General features: G+C 34.6%; 1 protein-coding gene across 1 annotated transcript; it reads right to left on the bottom strand.

Moving 5' to 3' along the window:
- PNUTS (Phosphatase 1 nuclear targeting subunit) lies at positions 1-27,595 on the bottom strand. Its single transcript, XM_085955790.1, has 5 exons — positions 27,009-27,595; positions 20,384-20,481; positions 18,505-18,779; positions 17,185-18,366; positions 1-2,195 (listed from the first exon to the last, which is right to left on the bottom strand). The coding sequence occupies exons 1-5, from the start codon at positions 27,009-27,011 to the stop codon at positions 547-549; spliced, it is 3,207 nt and encodes a 1,068-aa protein (XP_085811916.1). The 5' UTR covers positions 27,012-27,595; the 3' UTR covers positions 1-546.

Raw genomic sequence — 27,595 nt, 5'->3', positions numbered from 1 at the left:
TATGTACTTATCATTATTATTTTTGAAAATTGCATGCCATTAATACACAATCCTCTCACATTAGCTTGAATTAAGTTAAAATTCGATGAAATTGTGTTTCATCAAATGAATGTTTTTTTTTACGATCTCATAATGTCATGGCATAAATTTTATAAAATTGTCAACTATATTTTGTAATTAAAGTTCATTTTCCACTTTATGTTCACTATCCATTCATTCACGTATTATACCGGTTGTTCAGCGCAACTATCGGGGGTGCACTACACAGCCTAATATACTATTATTATACTCTTGCACTCGTACGAGTTCGTGAGCAAACACTCAGTCATTGGCGACGATGATATCACGTGGCTGGGACAGGTGCTTAGAATATTCCCAGAGTGTGACACATCTCGCATTTGTAAGACTACCTCACGAATTTCGTAGACGGCCCACCCTTTCCCTGCAGCGACGCTACAAGAACGACGCACGCGCTGCAGGAATGATATGGTAAGAGAAGCGGAACAGGAAAAATTAGGTAGGTAAAAGAGAAAGTCAGTGTTCATTTTAAAATGGACCATTATTCGCACCCACGTGTAAATACTGACACTTGTCTCCAAGGCGGCAGTATCCGCTCCTTTGGAAATAGCAGCAAACTCTTGAGTTACCTCTATTAGAGTTGCCACCTCGCGGTGGACCATTCCAATTATTATTATTGGGACCTTTATTTCGCCAGTGTGGATTGTTTGCTCTTGGACCCGGGCCTCGAATATTGCTCCCTCTATTTGCATGGAGTCCGTACATTGGTCCAGTAGGTCCACCTGTACCTGGCGGTCCCATCGGTCTATTGGGTCCTTGTGCAGGGTGACCCATTTGACCGGGGAAGCCAGGTGGATAAATAGGTCCATTCATAGTATCCATCATTTGGAAATCACCACCCATGGCACCTGGGAACATAGGATTGGGCCCAGGTACTGGTCCAGGTCCCATAAACATTTCGTGATTCATGTTCATATTCATGTTCATGTTATCAGGCATCATCATGTTTTGACCGTTCATATGCCAATCATTAGGCATGACCACCGGTCCTGGCTGGAATCCAGGCATACCAAATGGGGGGTTATTAAAACCAGGTCCGAATGGCGGTAAAGGTTGAAACAGAGGAGGCACAGGCATTCCGCTGTTCATCTGCACAGATCCCGATTTAGGCTCTGGCCAAGGTGTGTTTTGGAAATCATTTACGCTGTCTGGATTACCAGTAACGTCTTCTAGTGGAATAATAACAGGATCCGTAGTCGGATGACTCTCTATATCCGGTTCAGATGCAGAGTCCGGTATCGATAGTTTGTTAAAATATAGGCATTGCAAAACCATTTTCTCTCGCGCCATTTGAATATCTTTTTCTTTACTATGTTTACCATGATCTATAGGTATTACATCCATGGGTAGCAAGCCTCTCCATGACATTTTCTCTTCCATAACATCGTCGTTTGGCAGGTTTCTTGCTTTCTGGAATGACTCTCTTTCATGTACTCTCTCCATCTGTTTCATATCCAAAAATGTTTTTGTAACATTAACGCGCTCTGTTTCATCCAATTCAAAGTATTGAATTTCTTCCAAATCGCTGTCTCGCCATCGCAGCGATTTCTTTGGACCACTCTTTTTATGAACGCAAAGAACGCCTTTTAATATTTTAGGTTCTGGTGTGGTCTCAGCTTTAATTTCTTCTTTCTTGGTTTCAAGTATGGGTTTTTTGTAATCTTCAGTATTTTTATAAATTGTTGGGGATAATAGAGGGCTTTGCATTTCCACAGAATCTGTCTTTATTTCAGTCTTACTTTCAGTTTTCACTGTCTCAAGTTTCGCAATCTCAGTTTTCACTACCTCAATTTTCACTATCTCAGTTGTCACTGGCTCAATATTCACTGTATCACTAGAAGTATCAGCTTCAACGACAAGAGATTTTACTGCTCTATCGTCTTCTTCGGTGTCCAAAGTATCTTGATAAAATCTAAGAGGAGTGGGCTTCTTTTCAGCAGCGGGCTGCTCTGTAATGGGTGCGGTCTCAGCGGTCGGTGTAACTGGCGGTGAACTTTCATTGTGTGGTGTTTCTTTAGAACCACTGAATCTCCGTTTTCTTTTTCGGGGTTCTTTTTTGTTTGTAGCCGACGCAGTAAGAGCATCCATAAACAAGTCACTCTCCAGAAGAAATGCAGCTGTAACAAAAAAAAAGTTTTGTAAGATTGTGACCCTGGACACCCTATTATATATTCTAAAATCTGCTGGTGCTTCGCCGCGGAAACTGAAAGGAAGTAAATAACTAATACGTCTACAGAGGTGCATTGTCGGCAATGAAGTTCCATCGCCATTGGTAAATTTTCTTCTGAAAAATAAATACAATGCTTATTATATATTTAAAAAGGCTGTAGCTAGTGAACTCGAGCAGCGAATAACAACTTTAGCACGAAACATCTGTAAGTATGATATATCCGAAAAGCAGACACCTGGAATAAATAGAAAAGTGAAAAGCTGAGCAGGATGAATGACGTATTCGCTCATGTTCCCATCTTGTGGATCCGCACCTGCCCCCAAATTAATCCACATCCACCTAACAAAGAAGTAAATAAGTTCAATAAAATCCAGTTGAGCTATGCAGATAATGCAGTTATGGAGCGGCAAATTAAGGAAGTAATACAATTTACAAGTTTCGTAGTGACAGAAATAAAGATCAGCGATTGTCCATTTTAGTGTAATAACCCACTGGCGCGACACGCCGCGCGCGTTGGAATTTGTATGTATTCAAATGCCGCGTCAGTGGGTTTTGCACCATTTGAATACACACCGATTCCGATCGCGCGCGGCGTGTCGCGTCGGTGGGTTATCGGGCTAAGATAGTCGAGAAGAAATAGTAAAATACTGTAGGTACCTATTGAATTTATATAAAACTTAAGACGAAGAAATAGTTAAAGCGCTTTATCTTGGGACGTCACGGGCTAGGGCTAACTCATACTTAGGAATAAAATACAACTAGACTAGAATATATTCACTATTCCCGTTTCCTAATTAGGTATTATTTTTAAAATATATTTATCAAATCAAACTGACTTTTTTAAATCTTTTTACGAGACCCAAAGACAGACCCGCGGACCTGGTTGGGAATCACTGCCAGGTGGTAAGCCAGAAAAATATCATCTATTATGCGAGTTTATAGGGTATCCGTTTCAAATGATTAGTGAGGCATATTCTAAAATATGAAACTTCAGCCTTTGGCAAATAATGGTAAAAAATTAACAGCGCCGAAGATACGCGGCATACCTACAAAATTATGTAGCTTGACGATGTTCTGCGCATGCCTAAACAGACCAAGGATATCTGTACATGAACGTTTTCCATCCACAACAAAAAAATGGATGTGTATCAGAATTTTATTTTTACATGCCCTAATAGAAAATGTTCGTTAACAGTTTTTATACGACTTTCGAACAGTATTTATAATATAACATACATATGTTCACGCAAATATGTATCTTGATCCGGAATAGGCATTAGGTATAGGGCAGATGAGCGTTTACTATTAATGCGGATCTCCTTCTTATGCCGGATCCACACTGGCAACATGTCGCGCGACAACTCGTTAAATTTTACGATAAGTATGATAATTATCGTAAAATTTAACGAGGTTGTCGCGCGACATGTTGCCATTGTGGACCCGGCATTACGCTTACATATTTTCGGTATATGATAGCCCTAGTCTTATCGACTATAAATTAAATGATTGGAATGTCGGCATCTTCGAGAAGATTCATTAACTACTCATTCAATTTCGTCTTTCCTCTCGTTAACATTCAAACATGTTTTTTTTCAAAATACAGTTAGCCATTCTTTTACAATTTATTTCGCGAGTAGCCGTAAACTGTATGCGGAATAACCAATTGGTAAAAAATAAAATGATAATATATTATTGAAATTTTGACAACCATGCTTGTTGCATTCAACATAGAAAATCAACAACAATAAATTTGATGAATGTTGTATACCGACATTCAACGTGTTAAAGAGGAAGCTGCGTCTCATTAATCACGGTGTCTGTAGTAGCTGGATGGGCTAGCTTTGATAAAGTACAAGCTATTTTTTAATTCATGGAAAGCTTTGCGCCTTTTATCCAAATGCTATAGGTAAGCATTTACATATATTATCATTTTAGTAGGTATTGCTTGAAGATACTTGGTACAACGAATGGCCAAAAAAAAGAGATTTACGATTTCATAACAGTAATTTTCCGAAAGAGTAGAAATTACTAATATTTACTATGGAGGTAATTCATCACCCACTACAACTCCACCGGGTTTAATTTACATTTTATGCGAGTGCTACATAGTTTTGCTTCGCATAGTATCTGTAATTTCGGAGCTTTTCATATATTTAATATGTGATAATGATTTAGCCATGACATGAAGTGTGTACCCACAGTAGTCGAGATGGTACAGCGGCCGTCTCAGAAGCCGTGGATCGTGGGTTCCGATCCAACGGTTTGTCAAAAGTTGCATGTCGTATTTCAATGTTTATTTGTTTAGTCATTAGTGCAAGGGCCTAACAACCAAATTATAATCTTCGTAAACAGTCTGCTTATATAACTCCCACTCTGCGGAGGTCCATATACTACAGTACTACACAATATATCAATTTACTTTACTATGAACTAGCGGCTAGCCGATACGATTTTCTCTATATGGATCACGATTCTAAGACTAATATGTTTAAATAAACAGTATGCATATGTAGATACATATATTAACGAAGACTGTTGGGCGACCCGGATTTCGACTTTTGGCATCATCGTGTTTAATACACACAACTAAGTCAATTTACCGTTTACCGTAATTTCCGATAGTATTAATTTTCAATCATAGTGTTACCGATTCGTGTTTGATAATACAGTCGAACTTGGTTAAAACGATCACGGAAATAGCGAGATCTCGGATGTAATGAGGAAACATTCGTTGACATTTTAATTTATGATTTTCTCTTTTATAACGAGCTTCTTATCGGGTATAAGTACCGAGAAAAATATCGTCAAAATTTTTCTTAAAACTGTTAATATGTCGATCGTTTAAAAACATTTTCAACCCTAAGCAAAAAAACCGACCGGGCAGCATGCCGCCGAGATCGGATTACGTTTATGACACTAGATAAGAGTCTAAGTACCTAATTGGTGTTTTCGCCAACAAAATTGAAAAAGTATCAACGCATATGGTTGAAATTGCATGTAAAAAATCCAAGCTTTGTGAAATCAGTATGTACCTACCAGCGTTCAATACAATAAACAACTTCTTTTGTAGTTTATGAATACCATGCTTGTTTCGGGGATTTTTAGGGTGGTTTTCAGATTTTTTTATGTTCCATGCTTAAATATAACGTGACGCGAAAAATGTTATATAATGATATAACGAGTTATGATTATAACGAGCAAATTCAGTCGGTCCCATCTTCCTCGTAATGACCAAGTTCGACTGTAGGTACTGATATCTACGAGCCATATTGAATTAATACATTTAATTAGATTCAAGACACCCATTTCCATAATAAATAATGCATATAAGTATATTAATTAAATTAGCGTTAACTTTAATAAACTTAGTAAGCACTTCCATTTTAATTGTAATTGTTAAATAATGATTTCCCACCGACTTCGTGGTCAACCTGCAGCGGTGCTACAAAAGCGATAAATACGCGGTGTATGTCTCACGTGGCGGAAGGCGCGCTATAGCGATACACTGAGGGAAGTGATGCGAACTTGCGCCTACCCTGTGCTCCGATGCTGGAAGACGATAGGGCGAAGTAGTAGTAAAGAATAATCAGTTAGGTACTCAAAATTATATTTCTACAAATCTGTTACGGTTAAACTGGTAAGTAATTAATGTTATTTGGAAATCTATTTTAATAATGTCTTCGCTTATTGAAACATGTATTTGTACAAACGACCAGGATAGTCTAAAGTCTAACGCTGGGCACACCCTTAATTAATGGGGGATGAGGGAATGGCTAACTACCAATTCCCTTTTTAAAATCCTGTTAAGATCCATCCACAGTATGTGGCCAGTGTGATTAACGCTTTCGCTGCTGAATAGATAATGAGATTTTAATTGCCCCCTTTAAAATGCACGTTAATTACATCGATCGGCCGCCTGGTCATTACGCACCGTGTGCGTCTTCCGCGTCCAAAGTATTAACTGAAGTGGAAAAATTTTGACAACGTTCCTGATCCTATGAAGGTAATTGAAATTTTCGCTAGTTTCATGTAAGTGTAGGTATATAATATGAATAATGGACCAATGATTGATATTAAAATGGCGGGACATCGAAATATATGATTTTTTGTAGAACACCTTCGTAATAAATTCTTTTATTGCTAAATTAAAAATTCATAATATGTACCTACCTACATATTAAATAATATTAACTTGAGTTTGCTTTCATTGTGGATATTATTGTCACGTCGGCGAGATTATTTTATTACAATACAGTAACAGAAATTCCGTGATCTCATATTCCATAACAATATTTTCAATTTGAAATAAATTTTAACTTGTTAAATTTCATCTCTTTTACAACATGCGGTGCGGAAAGCGATAGAAGAAAAATAGCTGCTGTAGATTATCGAAACACTTTCTTGGGCCGCCGAGTCTGGCACAAACCAGTGGTACTCAAAATATTACGCTATATAACCAGTCGTCATTCTTAAATGGTGGCGGATTCAATTACTGTTTATGTTATGTAATAAGCCTAATAAATAATGATGTGATGATGTACTTATAATAATAAGTCCTTCTCAAAACGAGAAAAGGGTCAAATATAAAATTTCTATTTGCCCGAGAAACTGTACGTATTTCAAAAATTGAACCATTATTTTAATGCGTCCAGGGCCTAAGTTTCTTTTTTATAACTTTGACAATAGAAAAGCGGCAAAAGCCATATTTTCTTATATTGTATTACGTACGCGTGACGACATTGGTGGGTATTTCCTTACGCTTGTACGAGCATGCCAATTTGTTCAGGCATGTAGCCAAGATGTGACACACAGGCCAAAAAAATATATAACACATTGATAAAATGAAAATAATTATATTTTACTGTTGTTTCATTTTTTCTTCTAAAATATTTGATTCTTTGGAATTTTAAAACGGCGTTTACTAATATTTTGAATGAGATTCCGTTACTGGTCACCATATATAAAACCATCGACAGTCGGAAGGCGACATTACTTCATTGCAATCGTTTCCGGGTTTCCCTCAGATTAGGATACCTACCTAACTACTGTATTTTTAAGTGGTCTATGCTACTAATGTATTCAGCCAATCGGCATTACCAATTGGTATTTTGGCGGAAAACGAAACTAACATAACACATCTAGAAACAAACTTCCAACTGGGTCAACATTTTCGTAATATTATTTTATTACGTAGATACCTACTAATATTATCACATCGATCTCTCATTGATATTATTGGGGAATTTGATCCAGCGCACATGCGGTTGGTGAGCTTCTCCCGATGCATTGGTCGAAATAAAAATATTACGTTCAGGTAATTAATGCCTATACGAATCTGAAACTATATTATAGCACCTGGACGTCGTGTTATTGTTACGAATAGTTTTTTTTATCCAAATAGTACTAGCTACCTAAATCTAAAATCTTTACGAAGCATCCATCACCTCACACTAATAAAAGGTAACGAATACATAAAAACTAGTCACATCAAAATTCGTCAAGGCAAGAACTTGTATAATATATTGTACCCATATGCTACACCGAGGAGCTAATATTGTTTAAAAAATCGAGCGTGCCTTCAATATTTGTATCTACCAACTATGTATTATTAATTTACCATGTTGGCATTCTATTTTTTATTCATGAAGTTATCGTAATAAAATATTGTAATTACCCATTCCTACATTCACAAAAAATAATAGTACCGACGTACAAAATTAGTGTTTAACTTTTAGATCTAAAATAATACATTTCTCTTTCTTTTGATAATACGTAAGTCATAAGCTCGCAGATTTTGTGGAAGTATTGTTGATATCATAATAACATTCCTTATATTTTTAAAACGAAACTAAAACCATTATCAGTGGTGTAGTGTAAACGAAGATCCTTTACACACAACTGATAGGCAGTAACCCGCCCAAATATTCCCAAAATTCGCCTAGAGTTTATTGATTTTCGCGGTGTTTCGCTCCACGCATGAAATATTTTCCAAGCGTACCATTTACAGTAGCGTGCGCACAAATTTTGGCCGGCAAGATATGAAAAAAAAACAGGTACCATAGGATTCATCTGCAAATTATACATATTCTATGGTGTTAATATGTTTCAGTTACCCCATATTATCGTACTAACCCTAACCGAACAATATCATTACTTAGATATGCGAACGTGAAATAGCGATAAATATGCAAAAATGCCAACGAAGTAAAAAGAGCTGAATGAAGCCACCAATGGCATAAATAAATTTTATAAGTACTTTAAAATATTGTTGAACGTCTAAAAACTGAACGTGTTTATTTTCAACCAACAGTCGTCATTTCAGTAAAAAGAACGCTCAGGAATATGACAAAAAGTAAATTTTCACCCCTGACCTCGCTATGCACACCACTGACTCATTTATTTGTATCGTTCAGTCAATTTTCACTGCATGCATATACATATTTACACAGATCGTGTGATATTGAATAAAATTAATAATGATAAGTAATATTTTCAGTCTGTTTCTGTCTCGAAATACTCGCGGGTATGATTGTGATTCGCAGGTACACATTGTATCTGTATCCTGCCTAGTAGATACACGTTGATTTACATATAAACCAATTGGAATCAATGCCTGTGTTATTGCAGTACGTTTTACGTCGATTTGCAGTGACGTGCATCGTAGGCATTGAAAGCCGTCCATAAACAACGTTTGACATTTCAGGATATAATGTAACCCCTTTTCTCCATTTCGTCATAAAATACAATATTTTTAAGCGAATTAAGTCACATTGTTTCACTCCCCCCGTTAAGACGTGATGATATGGGTAGCCCCTTAATTCTGCATGTGGAAGGAAATAAGAGACACGTCTTAATAGTAGTCATAGCTGAATATGCCAAATTAAGGAGAAACAAGTTAAACCTTATTTAAATTTATAAATTTCACACAGAAACATCTCCATAAAAAGTTGCCAAAAACGCAATCTTCTCTCCTGTACGGATTTTAGAATCATCTCCCTTTTCTTTTCTGACACAGATTTATGAATATGAAATGAATTAAACGAAACCATATATATATATTCCGAATCGTTATAGTTCAAGCTGTATATTGGTACCCCTTAATTTTTACCGACACTATTAATAATTAATATTTATGTTTTGTAGTTATAACAGCTACATCCATCCAGTCCGCATGTTTATGCAGATACCGCAAGGTAGTAGGTACCCATAGATTGCGGTACGAGGAAAACACAGGATTTTTATTAGTGATATCTCCGCAATTTATCAGTAGGCACCGGTTTGTTTGTGTATGATTTCGCTGGTTACCGACACAAAGCAATGTCGTGTGAAATCATTTCACACAAAACATTATGAGCCCTAACTACCGACATATTATTTTATAGATATAAGACAAACATTTCTCTCAATTCCTATTTCTACGTGAAAAATAATATCTGTACGATCTGTATAATATGCGTATTATCAATCTGGTGAGTATTTAAATCGCACGAATGAAATCTTATGAAAAAATGTTAATTTGTTTTCAAATTGTAATTATTTATAATGAAAAGTAATTAAATATATAAATCATATTAATATGATGATCAGACAGAGCAGCTACATAATATGTACCAATTTGGAACAGAGTTGCAACACGTACCTACATAATAAGGTTACCAATTATAAATTATGATACTTCGTATAGCTGATTATGTCGTACAGTTGGGTTTCGAAATTTTCCCGACGGGAATTCTCGAGAATTTTTCGAGATTTTCCATCCCGAATCTCGAGAATTGAAATTTTAACATTTCGGGAAATCCCGGATCTCGAGAATTTTTTCTCGGGATTTCTTTATTATTAAATATTAATTATAAAAACGATTTTCTATATGAAAAAAGTGGACAGAAAACACAAAACTTTCAAGGACCGATGGGGGCATTTAACACAATTAAGCCAACGTCAACTCAAAATGAGTGCAATTTTTGCAACATAGGGGAATTTCGTGTCTCAAAAGCATACGCGATTATCAGACGCAGCGATTGACAACCTGTGTTTTTTGAAATTCTATTTTAAAAAGTAATGTTTTGAATTATTTTTGTTTTCCTACTTCTGTTTTGTTTGTCCTCTTACATAAATAAAAAAAAACATATTTTTTTGGAAATTGCCTGTTTTTAGACTGATTTCAGGATTTTTTTTTTAAATTTCCCGATTTCTCGGGAATTCTTTTCCGGAAATCCCGAATCTCGAGATTGAGATTTTCTCGGGAAATAACCAACTCTAGTTATGTGTACGTAATAGAAGTGAGTCGCCGTTATAATCATCATTTGTTTGTACTAATTTTTACGAAGTACCTACATTAGAATAATATGTGGAAAATATGTATCTACGCACGAGCAGTTAGTTATATAGCAGTGGTATCAAACCGGTAATATGTATACGCGGCCGGTATAAGACTACATATTATAAAAAATATATTAATTGAAAATGCCAGTGAAAACATTATTACCCAGTTGATACATGAAATCAATCAACGATATACTACACAGGTAGTCTTGATACAAGAATGCGGTATAAAAGATACCTATTTATGGCATCTCGGGCGCTTGAACACTTAGTTCCACCCCTGGGTATATCCAAAAGTGACTTTCATTGCAAATGTTCGTGATTCATTTTCACATGACAACATACCGTTTACGTATTAACAGCTTTAAAAAGATATTTATGAACAGATAAAACCGATGGAAAAAAAAGAACTAAATCGGCAAGTTTCCTTTCGGGTGGTACACGCCGTTGTATTAACTTTTTTATTTCGCTGGTTCTTCAGATAGAGAATAATTAAGTAGAAAAACTAAACTCTTTGTTAAACTAGATAGTTAAATGTACACGAATCAGCAGGTAATGAACGTATGGACATTTGAAATGGTACACGAGGAAGATAGTGAAATAACGTGATGGAGATGACGTTTGAGGCACTATCAAAGTGCGAGTGTACGTATATTTAATTTACTTGCAGACGCGCCTATTATATATATATATATCTATAGTAGCTGGGTTTAAATAGTTTTATTACTCGATCAAGTTCCTTTCCTGCTCCTCCCCTTGCACACTATAATATGGTCAGTAACGTCCCATGGGGCGTCATAGGCCATGCACGGCATTAGCTTAAGGGATGCATACTTTTGCAACCTTCGAATATTTGTATAAATAGAAAGATTTTTGTCTACGGTGCTCATAAAAGCATACCAATTCCAATAGCCGGTGGATGTTAGTCATAGTTTTCTCAAGGTATAAAATATTGTGAGAAATTAATTTCCATGTTCAATTTAAAACTACGTAGCGGCAGCATTTTCTCTGCAGATGCCATAAAATATAGATATAACCTTACGTTGTCATAGGATAAATTATATCCTACGGCAGGGTTGGCGAACCTTTTTACGTACGCGTGCCAAAATTTCCCAAATATTATTCGACTGTGACGTGCCAAGCAGTTTTCGCATGGCGAAAAAAGTTTTTTTGAAGTTTTCAAAAAAAATAGTTAATTTTAAAAGAATTCTATCAAAAAAGTTTAAAGATTACATTTGAGTTCTTGATATTCGAACCTTGACCCTATTTCTAGCCGAAGGCTTATCTTTTATTCTTTGATTTGTCCTTGTTTTCAATTAGTCAAAGGGATCAGAATCATTTAAACCACTACTCTTTCATATTATATTCTCAATCACTGAACGGTTTTCCATTTTTAGAGATTATGTTTGAGGCGAAATAACAAACAGTTATTATATTTGAATGACTGCCGACATAGTATAACAAACCGGAGAAAATACGTATGGCTGTCGTCATTATTTTTTAAATATTATATAAAATAGTTATTTCTTTTCTCTTCAAAATGAAACATTCGCGTGCGTGTCATAGGTTCGTCAACCCTGTCCTACGGCAACATATCGACTGCTTTTTGGCATTTTGAAGATTTTTGAAAAAATATTCTAATTCTCTTCTACAGAAATTTCAAAAAAAAATTGATTCCAGCCCACTTTTTAATGGTTAATGATAACAGCTATCCTAAACGTATGGTAAAGTCTCAACTTGCGTTCAAAATATTAAGGCCATGCATTAGTTGAGGCACGGTCTAAAAAGATCGTTGCTAGGCGATGCGCGGACTGCGGGTCGCGGGTGCAAATGACACCTGTCAAACGAAATATTATTTTTCATATAAATCCAACATACGTTCATTTTATGTTCTGTTTATTGTTCTATTAGTAACAATAATAATATATTCATTGACATGTTTTCTTTTTAAAGTAAATAGGTAACGTTTTTAGTCATCTTTACACGATTTTAGAATTAATTGACCCGTCGCCATCACGCAGCAAAGTGACGTGCTTCTGGCTCGAGATTCTCTCAGTGAATGGCAGCGAGTCCAAAATTTCGTCGCGCCTACAGTTGGAAATTATTTGGCGTTTCACTGATGCGTCACCTTAACAGTAACATGTAGACGAATAGATGCTGGTCCTGGCATTTAAGAATATTAAAACGCTCCTCTTGTAACCAGTGACTTTTCCCAATTACATTTAATATAAAACCTCACTAAGCTTTTCTTTAGATTAGCGGCATTACGAGCGACCCCAAGATGTATTAATATATTATAAGACACCGTATTCCAGCGTGCGTCATTTAGGCATATGAATCGCTATACTATATTGTAATCTAATTTTATTGTAGAACATTTTTTCTTTCGAATTCGTTTGAATTGCGTGATCAGTTAGTTATCACACTTTCTCACAACCAAGGATAAGTTGGTATTCTTACTCATTTTCGATTGACTTTCCGCCATTCCAATATCCATTTTGTGGTCAATCGACGTGCGATTTTCCCAATTATAACCCGCGCACGAAATGGGAAATTTTACGAACCGGAGCGGTCGATATTTTTTATCTGATTGCAAAAATGTTGGTTTTTTGTTATATGGCCTACCTAGCTCAGACAGTGAAATCAATCATCTCCGCGATTTCATGAACCAGAGCTGTGCTCCGGTTCATTTCGAGCCCTGAGAACGAACGCATTTCCGAAAATGTGTTATGCTTAGTGGCAATCATCGTCACATCTCCGGTACTCGGAGCAGTTAATTAATAAACGTACGCTTCAAGAATAACACGCATGGATTCATTTGAAAAATGTATCTAAATAGAAATAACACGATTTACGTAAACCTCCTCACTGAACTAAATCTATACTGAAAAACTGTCATACGGTGTATTTAGATCTTCCAGCGACCCTTTTCTAATGGACCGTGAGAATAGGTGTTATTACTGAATAAGATATTCAGCTGTTTTTTTTTATTGCGATCAAGGTGTTGCGAAATTAATGACGCGTATATCAATCAGAACATTAAAAAAATATATAAGAAATCGCCAAGCCACTTTTTAATAATTTAAAATTACATATGGGGAAAATCATTCCAGTGTATATTATTATTAGGCCTTTTAGGGAGTTCTTTGAATCCGTATTCAGTGGGGAGTTTTCATTAATCATCATTCAATAAATAGTAGTAAAATATAGGGGTGGGTATCTATATTGTTTTGTCCTCAACCATTCGAAAATATCAAAATATATTGCTTTTAAATTAATGTTATAAGAGTAAATTTTGGGCAATCTGGCTATTTGAAGGTGGCTTTTATACCTATTTATGTGATAAATTTTAGGGGAACCCGCTAAATATATAATGAATGTGTAGCCTTATTTTCAATTTGATAGCATATTTAATTTATGAGAACTCGATTTTTAATGTATACGTAAAACTATTTTCACCTGCCACTGGAGAATATTTGAGGGTATATTTTTATTAATATACCTATAGTTTATCTGAATTGTCAATCTATTACTAACTAGAGTAGGTATATTATAGTTTTAATATTTCATTTCACTAAAAACAAAGTAATCCATTAGCTAGGTAACTGAGATATTTGAACATTGCGCAAACAATGGCTTCTCAAAATGTTAATATTCTGTAGAAAAATCTTGACTTACAATAAAAAAAGAGAGCTAACATTAATTAGTTTTCGCTCGTAAATGTGTGGGCCTGCGAAGGTTACAATAATATACTGTTTACGAGGAATGGTTGTTACCCATTCGACTAACACATTGGGTACTTGCAGTGATGTCCCATAGATGTAGGAAAATTATGCTCTGCTCAGGCGCAACAAATAAAAAGAATGGAAGTATTGTGAGATTTATGTAATTATAAAATAAAAGTAAGTAATAATAAAAGTAATTTATGCAATTCATTTTGTGCATTTCAATGTCTCAATTCTGGCACATGGGCAAAGACTTGCTAGACAAAACAATCTATATTTCTTTTAGTGTGATCCAATGCTCTAAAAATCGGGTCCCCACACAACGTTCTTCATAAGGGAAAAAACTGTATAATATGTTACTAATGTTAAAAATGTCATCTTATAGTCCTTATTATTCAGATAGGAATGTGAAAAACAGGTGCCATTAATCTCTATATAATTAGCGGCAAAATATTTTCTGTTATTAGGATGGTAATCTATGGCCCAGTGGGGAATGGGACAACTGGACGCCAGGACAATTGGACGCTGCACTGTCGTAGACACGTAAACAGAAAGTAGACGAGGAATTTTAATCAGTTTCTATCTACTTTTACTCTTAACATGTTTTTTTTATTGCGGATTGAGAATTATCATGCCTAAGGCTTTATATAAAAATAATAAACTCTTTTTTCGTTAGAACTTAAACATATGCATGATTAAATCATTATTTACGTGTGCATATTTAAATTCTCATCAACTATTAAATCATAATATAATAATTTAAATATTTTTTTTAAAGTACCTAACATCTATTTATTTTCGAATTGTGTGGCGTCCAGTTGTCCGGCGCCAAATCGTCTTAGACCCGGCCCGGTGCTAGACCACGAGGCAAAAGACTCCGGTATTCGTTTGTTTACAGATTTGTACTTTTGTGTAAAAGCAAATAAGTCTAAACGATTGGAAAATTTTATGTTACACACAAATAGTCAAATTAGTTGATAATAAAATCTCCTAGTGTTACCGCCTGACACAGTAAGAGGGCGGAATAAATGCTCACTATCATCAACAGTGTTTAGATTAAGCCTGTTTTATCGCCTTGTTTCACAAGACACCCACTGACTCTCATGTATTCTGTCTAACTATCAAAACTGTGGTACATTTAGAGTAATATATTTACTTAACTATAAAGAAGTAGGTACGGTTTTTAACAATGTCAATATGAAATTATCAAACTTATTTCATTGCCGATTTTATCAATTTGTGAAATGAATCAGTAAAATCACAAAAAAAAAAAAAATATTCAGATTGCTGGCTTTGCATCCCACTTATGGACAATGAAGCTAACACTTCAGGTCTTTATATCTGCAACCAAGCTCACTTCTAAATAAATTGAATCAGGAAAAGCTATCTACAAATCCAATTTATCAATTATTCTCATACAAAAAATAAAGACCATCTTTTGACTTCATTTGATTTGCTTCTAGTAGCTTTACCCATATTGTTAGTCACTGATCGACAGTCCATATTCCTTGCATTCAATTTGCAACATTCTGTTGTTTACACAATTGAATTATTTTTTTACTTATATGTAACTAGATGTACACACCCAGGCCCTAGAAATTATGACACATTGCCATATGTAATTTAATATTATTAATTATAGCTGCGCAATATAACCTAACATAGTTGTGTACATACAATATTTATGTTTTCATAGCAAAAAAAAAAGGGAGAAAGAAAACTAATTGCGAGAGCGTAATCGTACCTATCGATTCAATGAGCAAAGATATCTATCTCCTAACTTAGAAACTTATAACTTCCCTATTTTATAATGGCCATAGAAAATTTGTTTTTTTAAAACTTGCTTTCGTTTCATTTATAAAGCTTGAAGTGATAACATCAAATCACATAATAATAATTTTATGTGGATTCTCATTTGTGTAGGTAACATATTTAATAAATATCGTAGAAATACTTCTATTTTACATTCTGCCTCTTCTGACTTGGATTGTTCTTACTCGGTATTCAATCATGAAGTTGTAGATGTTTAAGTATATTAAGTGTCTAATGTACTCGATTATTTGCACGAGTCTTTATTGGATAATTTATAAGTGGTGTAATTGAAGTAGATTCAAAGGACCAGTGAAAAGAGAAAAAAAAACCAAATGTATGTGAATTTTTAAAAATAACTGTTACGATGCATTTACTTGATTGATTGATTGATATAAAGACATTAACAAACTGGTCCTTCTCCACTACTTACACCAATTTACTAACAAAAAATAACTTCCAGAAAAATATTCAAAAACGCAGAAAAGAATATGAATAATCCATTTCTCCGCTAATAGAGTATTAATTGGCAAGTTTTTTTGTACTATGTATGTATCGACTATTAGAATCTCTGTAGATTGGTTCAACGCCAATGGAATATTTTCGTTCCCAATATCCAAAATAATCCATTTGCCCCATTTATAAGATTGTTGATTTTCACCGCTATGTGTTGGCAAGGAGTCGGGAGGTACCAGGTCCTGCCGGAAGAATCCAGTTAGATCGCAGAAGTCCTCTTAAACATGTGAAACTTGAACACTGCCTCTAAAACCAAAACTCTTCAAATACTTGGAAGGTATCTTTAATTGCTATGGAATCAATATTACACATAACACCTTATGTTAAATGAATAATCATAATCCATGAAATTAATACATACTTCATTGTAATATCACAGTAATAAGATAATAAGATAATCACAGGTTTATATTTGTATAACTTACCAACCTCCTCGGAACAAATTGATTTAAATAATGATTTAAGAACTGCAGACTACAAATGCGATCCGGGCGAATGAATCTGAAAATAAGCAACGTATTAATAAGAGTAATAATATTTCTATTCGCATATCATGATACTTACGCTTAGGTTTAGGCGGAATCAACTTGATGGCCCCTGGCTTTTCGACATGCTCTATGACCCTAGGTCTTTTCTCCGGAGGCGAATCTGTCGAGCGAATAGGGGAAGGCCTTTTAAGGGAAGGCGGAATCACGGCCGGCGGGGTTGTCGGTTTTTTCGCAGAGCCTCTTATCAATGGGGGTTTCGCTTCTTCATCCAAACCATGCGATCTAAATTTAGAATTAAACATTTTGACAGTTTTCGGTCGGTTGGGATCGTTAGGATTGCGGACTTCAATCGATATTGATGGCTTTTCTTTTCTTTCTTCAGTCTTTTCAGCGGTACTCGAATGAACCTTTTTAGGAATCTTACCCAATTTCATCACAGACGGAGTCTGCAATTTGTTAAGGGTTTCAATATTTTTTTCAGCTTGCTGCTTGCTTTTATCGATACTTTCTTTCTCTTTTCCTTTTTCCTTATCGCTCTTACTTTTACTGTCAGAATACTTCTTGTACTTATCGCTATCTTTACTAGAAGTACTGCTAGAACCTTCTCTGCTTTTTGATCTTGAGTTTTTGGAGCTGCCGCTACTGCTGCCAGTGCTGGAACGTTGGCTCCGGTGCTTGTCGCTGGAGGAGCTTTTGGAAGAATGTCTGGAAGAAGATGAGCTTTTACTAGATCTAGACCGGCTAGTACTACTGCTACTGCTACTTTTATGTTTATCACTATCCTTTTTCTTACTTCTCTCATTTTCTTTACTGGACACATTACTCTTTTCCTCTAATTCTAAAAGTTTATTATCACTATTACTATGTTTATTATCACTATTACTATTTTTTTTATCACTTTTATCCTCCACCTTCGAAACAACTTGTTTCCCGTCTTTTACAGATATTTTAAGCACCGGTATCAGTCCATTATCATTTTCTTCTGTTTCACTACAAGTCCCTTCCCCTTCACCAGTTTTAACGCAATCTACTGTATCTGAATTAATTTGTTCTTCATCGGTACTTCTATTTTCATCAGAATCCACCCCACACGTTTCGATGCGTGCGACGCCTTCACCCGACGGGGTACAATCGACGAACTCGATTGATTCGGAATCACTCAAATGCATGTTGGTTTCTGTCCGTGCCGGGACGGTGGGTTCTCCTTTTACCAACTTCAACCACTGTTCCACCACTTTAGATGATAAATGCTGCACATCTAAAAAGTAAAATCAGTTTTAATTGTAAATTTTTTACAAATCATGCGTATTTTACAAATGTTAATCGAGTAAATATTATTTGTAGGTTGTACGAACAGTTAAGATTCACATGAAATGGATAAGTTTATTTTACTGACCTGGCTGACTGGCGACCTTGGACAGTTCCTTAACTAGTTTGGGACAATTATTTGTTTTCAATCTCTCAACGTCGACAGGGCACAGTAATAAAAGTTCTAATATTTCTCGTATGAGAGCCCAATTCTCAGAGCGGATGCTTTCAGTCAACCACAAATGGGTGAGCGCCCATCCTCCCTCTCCCATGAACAACCCCAGAAGCTCAGCCTGGGTGCGTTTAAGTATCTGTATATAAATACACTTAGAAACTAGTTTCTTGGAAAACTTATTCATCAACCTACAAAAAAAAAAATAATCAGTTAATGAGTTATCCAGGGTTAACAACCGGTGCGGTGTATCATGAATATTCTGTTATTGATAAAATCTCAGTTCTGCCATAAAAATCACATTTTATTAATATTGGAAAGGTTTAAATATACAAAACCAGTTCAATGGCCACAGTAAATACAAGTTATTGGGTAAGCCCAGGAAAAATCACTAGTCACTATTTCTACTGAACTCTTCCTGTAATGTGAACATTATCTTGATAGATCACTCCAGTGAGTTCCAACAAAATCATGGTTGTGTGCCAATATTAAAATTAAATTAAGACGACTTATTCGACATCTTCTTTTACTCACATTGTATTAAGTTATCGCTCAGAGGTGGTGAACCAATGACATGTGTGTCACCGGGTCATTTTCGTGTGACAAGCGAGCAAAGTTTGAATTTGGCATGTAAAGATTTGGTAGTTTTTTAATACTAAATTTATCTGAAATGTACCTACAGATTTAGAAAACCGGCTAATTGTAGAAGTGTTCAAACAGATTATGTGACAATTTGAATAATATTTTTATCGATATACCCTTTCCAATCACTGTGAATAAAATAATAGTACGTGTTGCAAAATGTAAATAGAACTTAATTCACGATACGTTTAAATCAATGAAAAGATTAGCAAACGGCTAACAAGTATTTTCATCAATGAATTATTTAAAACTGAAAGTAAGACATCAATCATAAAGAAATATATTTTTTGATAATTATCAATAAATTATTGTGAAAAACATAAACAAGTGAGTATCTTGGTATCAAAATGGACAAATGCCAAATCTCACAATATTCATGTTTTGATTGAGTAGGTAGTGCAAGTGATGTTCTGGAAAACAGTCATTTTCATATAGATTTTTGAGTTTAAAGTTGGTATGTTATATGAAAAACGGACACTTTACACCCATGTTCGCGAATCACCTGTAAATTTTTGTTAATGGTTCATGTCCCACTTTGATACTCATGTACTCAAGTATAAGTATTTTATTTTAACTATCCGAAACGTGACTACTTGTTCAAGATTTTTTCATAAAATTTGACTCACAGAAAAGGGTTCGCCATCCCTGACATAGGTTATAATTATTCACATACAACCAAAGAGAAGATACTATGATTTCCTTAATAAATTTTAATTAGGTACCTACATTTGTTGTCCAACTGTCAATTCTAGGTGGAAAAACAAAACAAACTATGCAATTATACGTAATTCATGTTCACGGCCGCCAACTGGTCAGTTGACAACACCATATCTTGTTACATAAAATATAAATTAATTTGAATGGTGACCCACGGCTAGCATTGGCGTTATTTACGAAGAACATGACAGACGGATCAACACTAAGAAAACGTGCATTACCAAAATAAAAAAAACTAAGCAAGGATGCATCATTGGGAAGTATTAGTAGGTACATGTCATATAATATAGGAAAACGAGAATAATGCAATCATGCGGTTATGAATTTCTTGTGGATACTTAATTAATTGACACACAGATAATTTATAATGTGTAAGCTTACATAATCGCTCATTATGTTTGCACAAATAAATAGTATATGACGATTTGAGACTAACCCGACTAATCGTTTGACTTCATTTATACTTCTGATACCACCGTCCGGAGATAACAGGACACTCAAGCACTTCAAAAGCTGAACTGGATCAATTCTCGGCTATAACAAAAGAAAAATGTATTCATTAGAGTAACTTACTATTACTAAGAATTGAATAAGTCTATGTATCCACAATTGATGTGGACAAAAATTATCAAAATTACAAACATAGTAATTCAGTAGTTAAATAAATAGATACACATCACTGTGACTATTGATATACAATACTTTAAAAGACACACATTTTGGCACCAGTTTGAAATTTAATCTTAACCGATAGCCATCCAAACACGAGAATTTCTCATGCGACATTTTTTTGTCTTTTGTACCAAGCTCGAGAAATTCTCGTGCCTGAGAAGGCACCTTTTCGTTAATTTTTTGGGATGTCCATAGGCATTTATCGAAAAAATAATGAATTAAATAAGTTTAAGAAGAAGATTTCTGCACCAAATAAAACTCTGGTTAGTGAGGTGTTTCTTACCAAATAAATATATTATTGATTTTTTAAATGAATCACCGTGAGAAAGTGTCGTGCGTGAATTCGTACTGAATATATTTGTAAATTTTTTTGTGACTGTGACATCTGTTTAAATTATTAATCTAATGTTTTAAAACAGCTTCCTATACTCTACAAATCAATGATTAGTGAAGTTTTCCACCAAATAATAATTTAAAAATATACTTGAAAACAGTGTGGGAAGTTTGAAAAAAAATCAACAAAATTTGTTATTTATTGAACTATGAACCTCCCTATCTCCATTTTCATGTGTTTTATTATTTTTATAACTCTGAAATTACAATAGGCCATCCTTTTTTATATATGTTCCAAAAATCAATTGATTTCAAGTTATATATTTAGAGTTATTGATATTTGATTATTGGAAGTCATTTTATTGTTCTATATACAAAAATAAACTTGTTGAATGACCAATTTGTGTTTCGGAAAGTCAGACGCCAATGGGTTTTAATAACATAATATTGAGATATGACATGATATCTTGATAACCATATAAAATTTTATGAGCCACATAGCCACAGTGATACACAAGATATTGTATCATACATTAAAATCTACTAATTAGTGAAGAAAAGGTAAAAAAAACTAGCCTCAAATTCTAGTCGGAAATATATTTTTGATAAGAAGTTGTCTCATTTGAATAGTGTAATATAGCGATTTCCAAACTGGGAGGCCCGAAAAATTTAACACAATTAATGTAGCCACAGATGAAACAACCAAAAATCTATTTACTGAGTTCTTGGTTAGTTTGCTTATGCACTTTTCACATTATTTTATTAATAGTAAAAAAAATCGTTTTCAGGGCTATTAAATATTTGAAATATGTGGTTGTGCGTTGCAATTTGATGTGCTACCTATATGATGATTGATATACTTAAATGATAACTCCCGCGTATAATTTAGGAAACACTACATTAGAGCACCACACCACCCTTAACCTCAACGATAGGTAGGTGGGCCCGCCAAAGATCCTGGCCGGTGGCCGGCTTCAGGATGTGGGGCCGATGATAGAATCCATTTGTCAATCAACGATGATGTGTGTAGCACATTCATCGCATGAAAAATAAATTAATTTAAAAATGAATACAATATAAGTAGTAAAACCTTGTTTATTTTTATATATATATTTTTTTCATTTTTGTATTAGTACATTGTTGACTATTTAAAAAGGTGTCTGTATTATTTAAAGAAATAAAGGGGAGGAGGCGCCAAGATAAGATTTTTTTTAAAGGAGGCGTAGTAACATAAAGTTTGGAAACCACTGGTATAATATGACACGAAAAGGATTAGAAAGCAATGCACTATAGTGACCATGTCTTGACTATTATTAATGTACATGAGTACTGGTTTTGTAGGTTAGCAGGACAATCTCAACAAAATCAGTTGAGAATGTTGTGCTAAGCGGGAAAAACTGTTTATTAATTCAAGCTCAATAAGTACTATAATATGAATGTGTATCATTTTGACTAGACATACATTATTTTTCAAATTTATGAACAAAGAAAATTATTTTACTGGTCATCATTGTTACTAAGAGTTTAGACTAGAGAAGAGTGTCTATCGTACTTTGCATTACAAAACTTAGTTTATGAAACAAAATTGGTGTTGTTAAACATTTCACATTCCTGCGTTAGCAGCATTATTAATTTGTAAATAAAAAGAAAACTATAACCTGCCTTTGACTTTATGTACTTACTTCCATACAGTTTTTAAAGATTTAACATGATTCCTAATCTACATAATGTCAGTTCATTTTATAAAAACTTCTTTTAAGCCGCGTGACACGGTCCAAGTACGATCCAAGTAGACTTGGATGGCACTCGTATGTGACATCTTCATACTAATTATTCCTATCCAAGCTACTTGGACCGCGTCCTACTCATCCAAGTTAACTTGGATAGGGATAAATAGTATGGAGCTGTCACTTGGATAGGAATAAATAGTATGAAGCTGTCACTTGGATGAGACATCTTCATACTAATTATTCCTATCCAAGTCTACTTGGATCGTACTTGGACCGTGTCAACACAGCTTTAGGCTTGCATCACTGTGCATGGTGTTTTTAACTCAATAGGCCCCTACCCTAGTACTAAGTACTAGGTAGGTGTTGAAACCTGGAAAATCCATAATTCGTGAACTGAAGCATAAGACCATCCATAATTTGTGAACTGAATTATACATATTTCGCACATAGTCCAAACTCTAGTCAACGTATCATGATTACAGAATATCATATAGAAAAGTTCTGGAATAATAACCCGTTCACATGTGCATGAATTTACTGTTGACAGTAAGAAAATGTATGGGTAAATATGTATTATCCTGCAGTTGGCAAGATTGCATGCATGCATGAATCGATCAAGTTTGGAAGCTTCTAAATTTTCACGTGACAGTAAGATTTTTTCGATCTGCGACTGCGCAGTAGAACGATAGTGGTAAACCTGCCGGCAAAAAAACGGATTTTCAGGTTGACCGATTATCACTAGCTATCAAATAGTACCATAAAATGTCATCGCGTCTCACTCACTCTTTTAAGAATTGAATTGAATGAATTGGAGAGAGTCAGCACATTTATGTGTAAACAGTTATTGTCATGATAGTTTAAAATAAGCACTATTTCCGCCAGTAAATCCATGCACGTGTACAGGCGCTATAAAGACGAGTGATCGAATAATATTCATTCGCAGCACTGATTTATCTCATATTAGTCAACAAAATTAATTCCAAAAATAGTTTCTGAGCAATACGTATCACCTTCTCCATACTTCCATGATATTGTGAAGTAATAAGCGAATACATATATAAATAGTACCAATAATATGCGTTCATTAGTTCATTCACAAATGTCAACATTATAGGTATATCCGCAAATTAGAATTACCAATACATGTATTAATGTTTTAGTTTTTTTATAGGCAGTATTGTAGTAAATTATACATTTTTTTTATTTGAGACTGAATACAGTACTCTCTGTAATCCGCCATCCCAAAAACCAGACAAGTGTCCAATTAGTGAAAGCAGCGGATTGTAGTGCATGCATACAAAATATGGTAAAAATTAAAACAGGTATTTCGTAAAAATATTTTTTTTGAGAAATTTGTAAGTACTAGCAAATTACGGTTTTATTTATTATCAAAATCAAGTATTTACGAAATTATACATATTTACAAACTAAGTTTATTAAACATTAAACAGTAAATCACTTGACACAATCAGTTGTTCAGTGAGGCAGATAATCTTGAATGGCTTAGGATTCCTGGATTTCCCATGACCATAAGCTTCAGTTTGTGTGTCCCGGTTGCATTGGAGTACGGCATAATTGTGATACGGTCCTTGGGCACTTTTCTCCCTGGTAAATTACTTTCTTCGCGATGAACGTACGTTTTACAAAGGAGAATTTTCCAAAATAAACCTGTCTCATCTGTGTTGTATACTTGTAGGTGGTGGACTACTGATTTTGACAATCGAATACCAGCGAATTATAGAGCTTGATTTTGTGCTTTCAACTAGTAAAAATAACGGCGGATTATAGTAGTTGTCGGATAATTGAGCGGCGAATTACTGAGTGTACTGTATATGCAAGAATATAGCATTCTTAATTCAAACTATATAACTTAGAAATGCGTTAGAAACATTCACTACAAGGGAGAGCATATATGGATCTCTACAGAATAGAGGTTGTATAAATACATTTTTATGAGTGATTTTAAGTATCCTTGTCCTTTTTATCCGTACTTGCTCTAGATCAAACGCACACTGAAAAACAACATGCAATTTAATCAGCAGTAGGATTCGAACCCGCACCAACGATTTCAGAGACTGACGCTCTGTCTTTACCCTGCTGTGCAGAAACGTGTAGATATACAATATACCATTGTTGAAAACTTAATTCAGAATAAACCTAAATAACTTTAGATATAAAAATCGCCAATTCCATCCAATGCAAATTGGAATATACCTTTTAATAAGAGTAACGCTTAGCCAATCTCTCAATTTAAAATTTCTAGAACCAAATATGCACTGAGAATACATTACGTGGCTTTAACTTAATCGCAGAATTTGAACCTGTCAACCAATCGTCGGGCACAGAGCATTATAGTCTATGCTACACGGTGACGGCAGGTGTATTTGTTTAAAAATCATTCATGGTGCCAACGCATATTACAAAATTTCAATCTTTAATCTCCTCCTAAGAGCAACTGTGTTCATTGTATTCTCTAAGCATGGAGAATTTATTTGGTTTGGAAAATACAACAATAAAGAGGATTACACCTATGTATCCATTTGTTAAAAAAAAATAGTACAAGTCGGTTATGGGGAAGGCCTCATATTTATATTATATATTTCAATAGAAATTATAATCTTCCTTGACCAATAAATAAAATAAAAGGATAAACAAAAAAATGTGATGATTCTCATTTGCAATTAGGTATAGGTTACATACAATAATAAAAACAAATTACGGTCAAAAAACCTGCTTCAATAAAATTCAAGAGGAAAACATGTTTATTCTAATTTGTATTGCGCATCACGTAATACTGTGCGTTCGCTATTAGTAGACCTAAATACAAATATTATTAAAATTAAAATTACTGACAGCACAGTCACAACAAACTGTAAACCTCATTTCCGCCTTTACGAACATTGCATAGAATCCTGTTCGAAAAGTTAGTGACGCCGCGAAGATTTCTGACCCGGCACGGTTGCCAACCGTACTATAGTTATAGTACAATACAATTATTTGCATCCGACGGAAAATCAAATTAGTAATTTAATATACATACCTACTACAAATTAGAATAAAATATAAAAAAAACTGTACCATGTACTAGTTATTTTTAAGAAATACTATATTGTTTACACCTTATTTTGCATAATTAGCGTAGAAAATATGGCAACACTGGTCCCCACCTTTGTCTACATTCTCCCTTCATAAGAACTGATTTTTACTACCCAATTATGTTAATTCCAATGCTACATTATTAAACAATTATTGTTACCAACCATACTACAAAAATATGGAAGTACTAGTAGGTACTATAATTTAATTCAGAGCACATTGTACCACAATAAAAAAAGTGCATTTCGGTATTAGTTTTTTCAAAAAACTGTAATTATTTACAACGGTAGCTCGGAAAGACTGTTCAAACGCATGCCATATTCTTTGCAAAATGTTGTATGTGAATGTATGATGCATGTTGTAAAAAAAAAATGTGTTATCCGCAGCAATGTCCTCTGTACTATAATTATATCGAATACATCTATGATCTACATTCTACAATAATTTGAGGCGCCACCGTGCTACTAATGCCGCGATGTGAGTATCGCCGGTGAACTGAAGCATCACAATTTATAGTTCACTGATATACCTATTATAATTATCTTGGTCCCACTCAATTTGTGTTAATAGTATAAAATATTACAATTTTACGCGCTGTATCCCGAAAATACTACAATTTGCATATAATCAAAAACATACAGTCGCGAACCATCTTTACTTGTGTACTAACTGTACACTCTTTTGAGATTTTGTACTACAACACAAAAAAGAAGGCTAACTATTTATTCGACCCTCTAATAGGTATTGCCACAACCCTCATGGCTTCGTTGCATGACTAATTTTGAAATTAATGAAAATAATAATGATAACCTACGATACATTCAGCCAGTTTGTGAAAATGTAGCGATTTTTAATTACGTAATGAGTGACATTCTTACTATTAATAATTACAAGCCACTGGATTTAGAAAGTTTAATAGGTAGGTACAGAAAAAGAAACTCTTGCCTTTGAACACATATTTATTTCGAATATCGTGTTCGTAGAAATGACTAATCAAATAATTATACTTCACTTCACGTGTTCTCGTATTCTTGCTGACTTTGGGATATGTACCTACATGATTTTCAAGACGACCGAATAACCTTACAATAGGTACAAAGAGCCAAAAGAAACTAGCTATAGGTATACTTTATTTATAGCTGTTATATATTTAAAAACATGTGGTAGAAATAGGAGACTATACAATAAACATTGTGTATTATAAAATAAGAAAGCTTACGGATGACTCACCATTTTGTCGACGGTAGGGCGTGTCAGACGAATTTGAACATACGGCGTATACTCATGATGTGTAAGCTTTCCAGCTTTGTCTTCCCAAAAAATCCTACAGGCTTGCCGTATTATACATAATATATATAGTCTATAAATTCACAGGGAAACCTTGGGTAAAACACGCAATCCTTAGAAATAACCATAAGAAAATGGCGTTCAAGGTCAAATACAACCAATATCGAAATGCCTTGTTCTGAGGATTGTTTTTCTATTGACTTAACGTCTAATAAATGTTTGTTTTTCAAATTCTTATTATAACGTTTTATTATATTTCAGTACAAAAATAAATAGTCAAAACACACAAAGTCCAGATGACGTTATTCCTGAAATGTGGAGTGACACTCCTTTAAAAACTCCTAAAATCTTCGTATGAACTAGTTCACGAAAACAACCAACGAAGTAGAAATTGGTCCGTAGGGCTTTCAACCACATAAAACGGCGTAAAATGTTATTTCAAGTAGGTATTTTAAATATAAGTATTTTGCTGGGCGCTGCTCGGGCTCCGTCACACGACGGCGGTCGGCAACGATGAAATTGCAAATGGC

Source organism: Rhyacophila brunnea, unplaced genomic scaffold (genome assembly GCF_057557595.1).
Source record: "Rhyacophila brunnea isolate RB1 unplaced genomic scaffold, BYU_Rbru_1.0 scaffold_5, whole genome shotgun sequence".
Classification (NCBI taxonomy): domain Eukaryota; kingdom Metazoa; phylum Arthropoda; class Insecta; order Trichoptera; family Rhyacophilidae; genus Rhyacophila; species Rhyacophila brunnea.
This window is presented reverse-complemented; position numbering and strand designations above follow the sequence as displayed.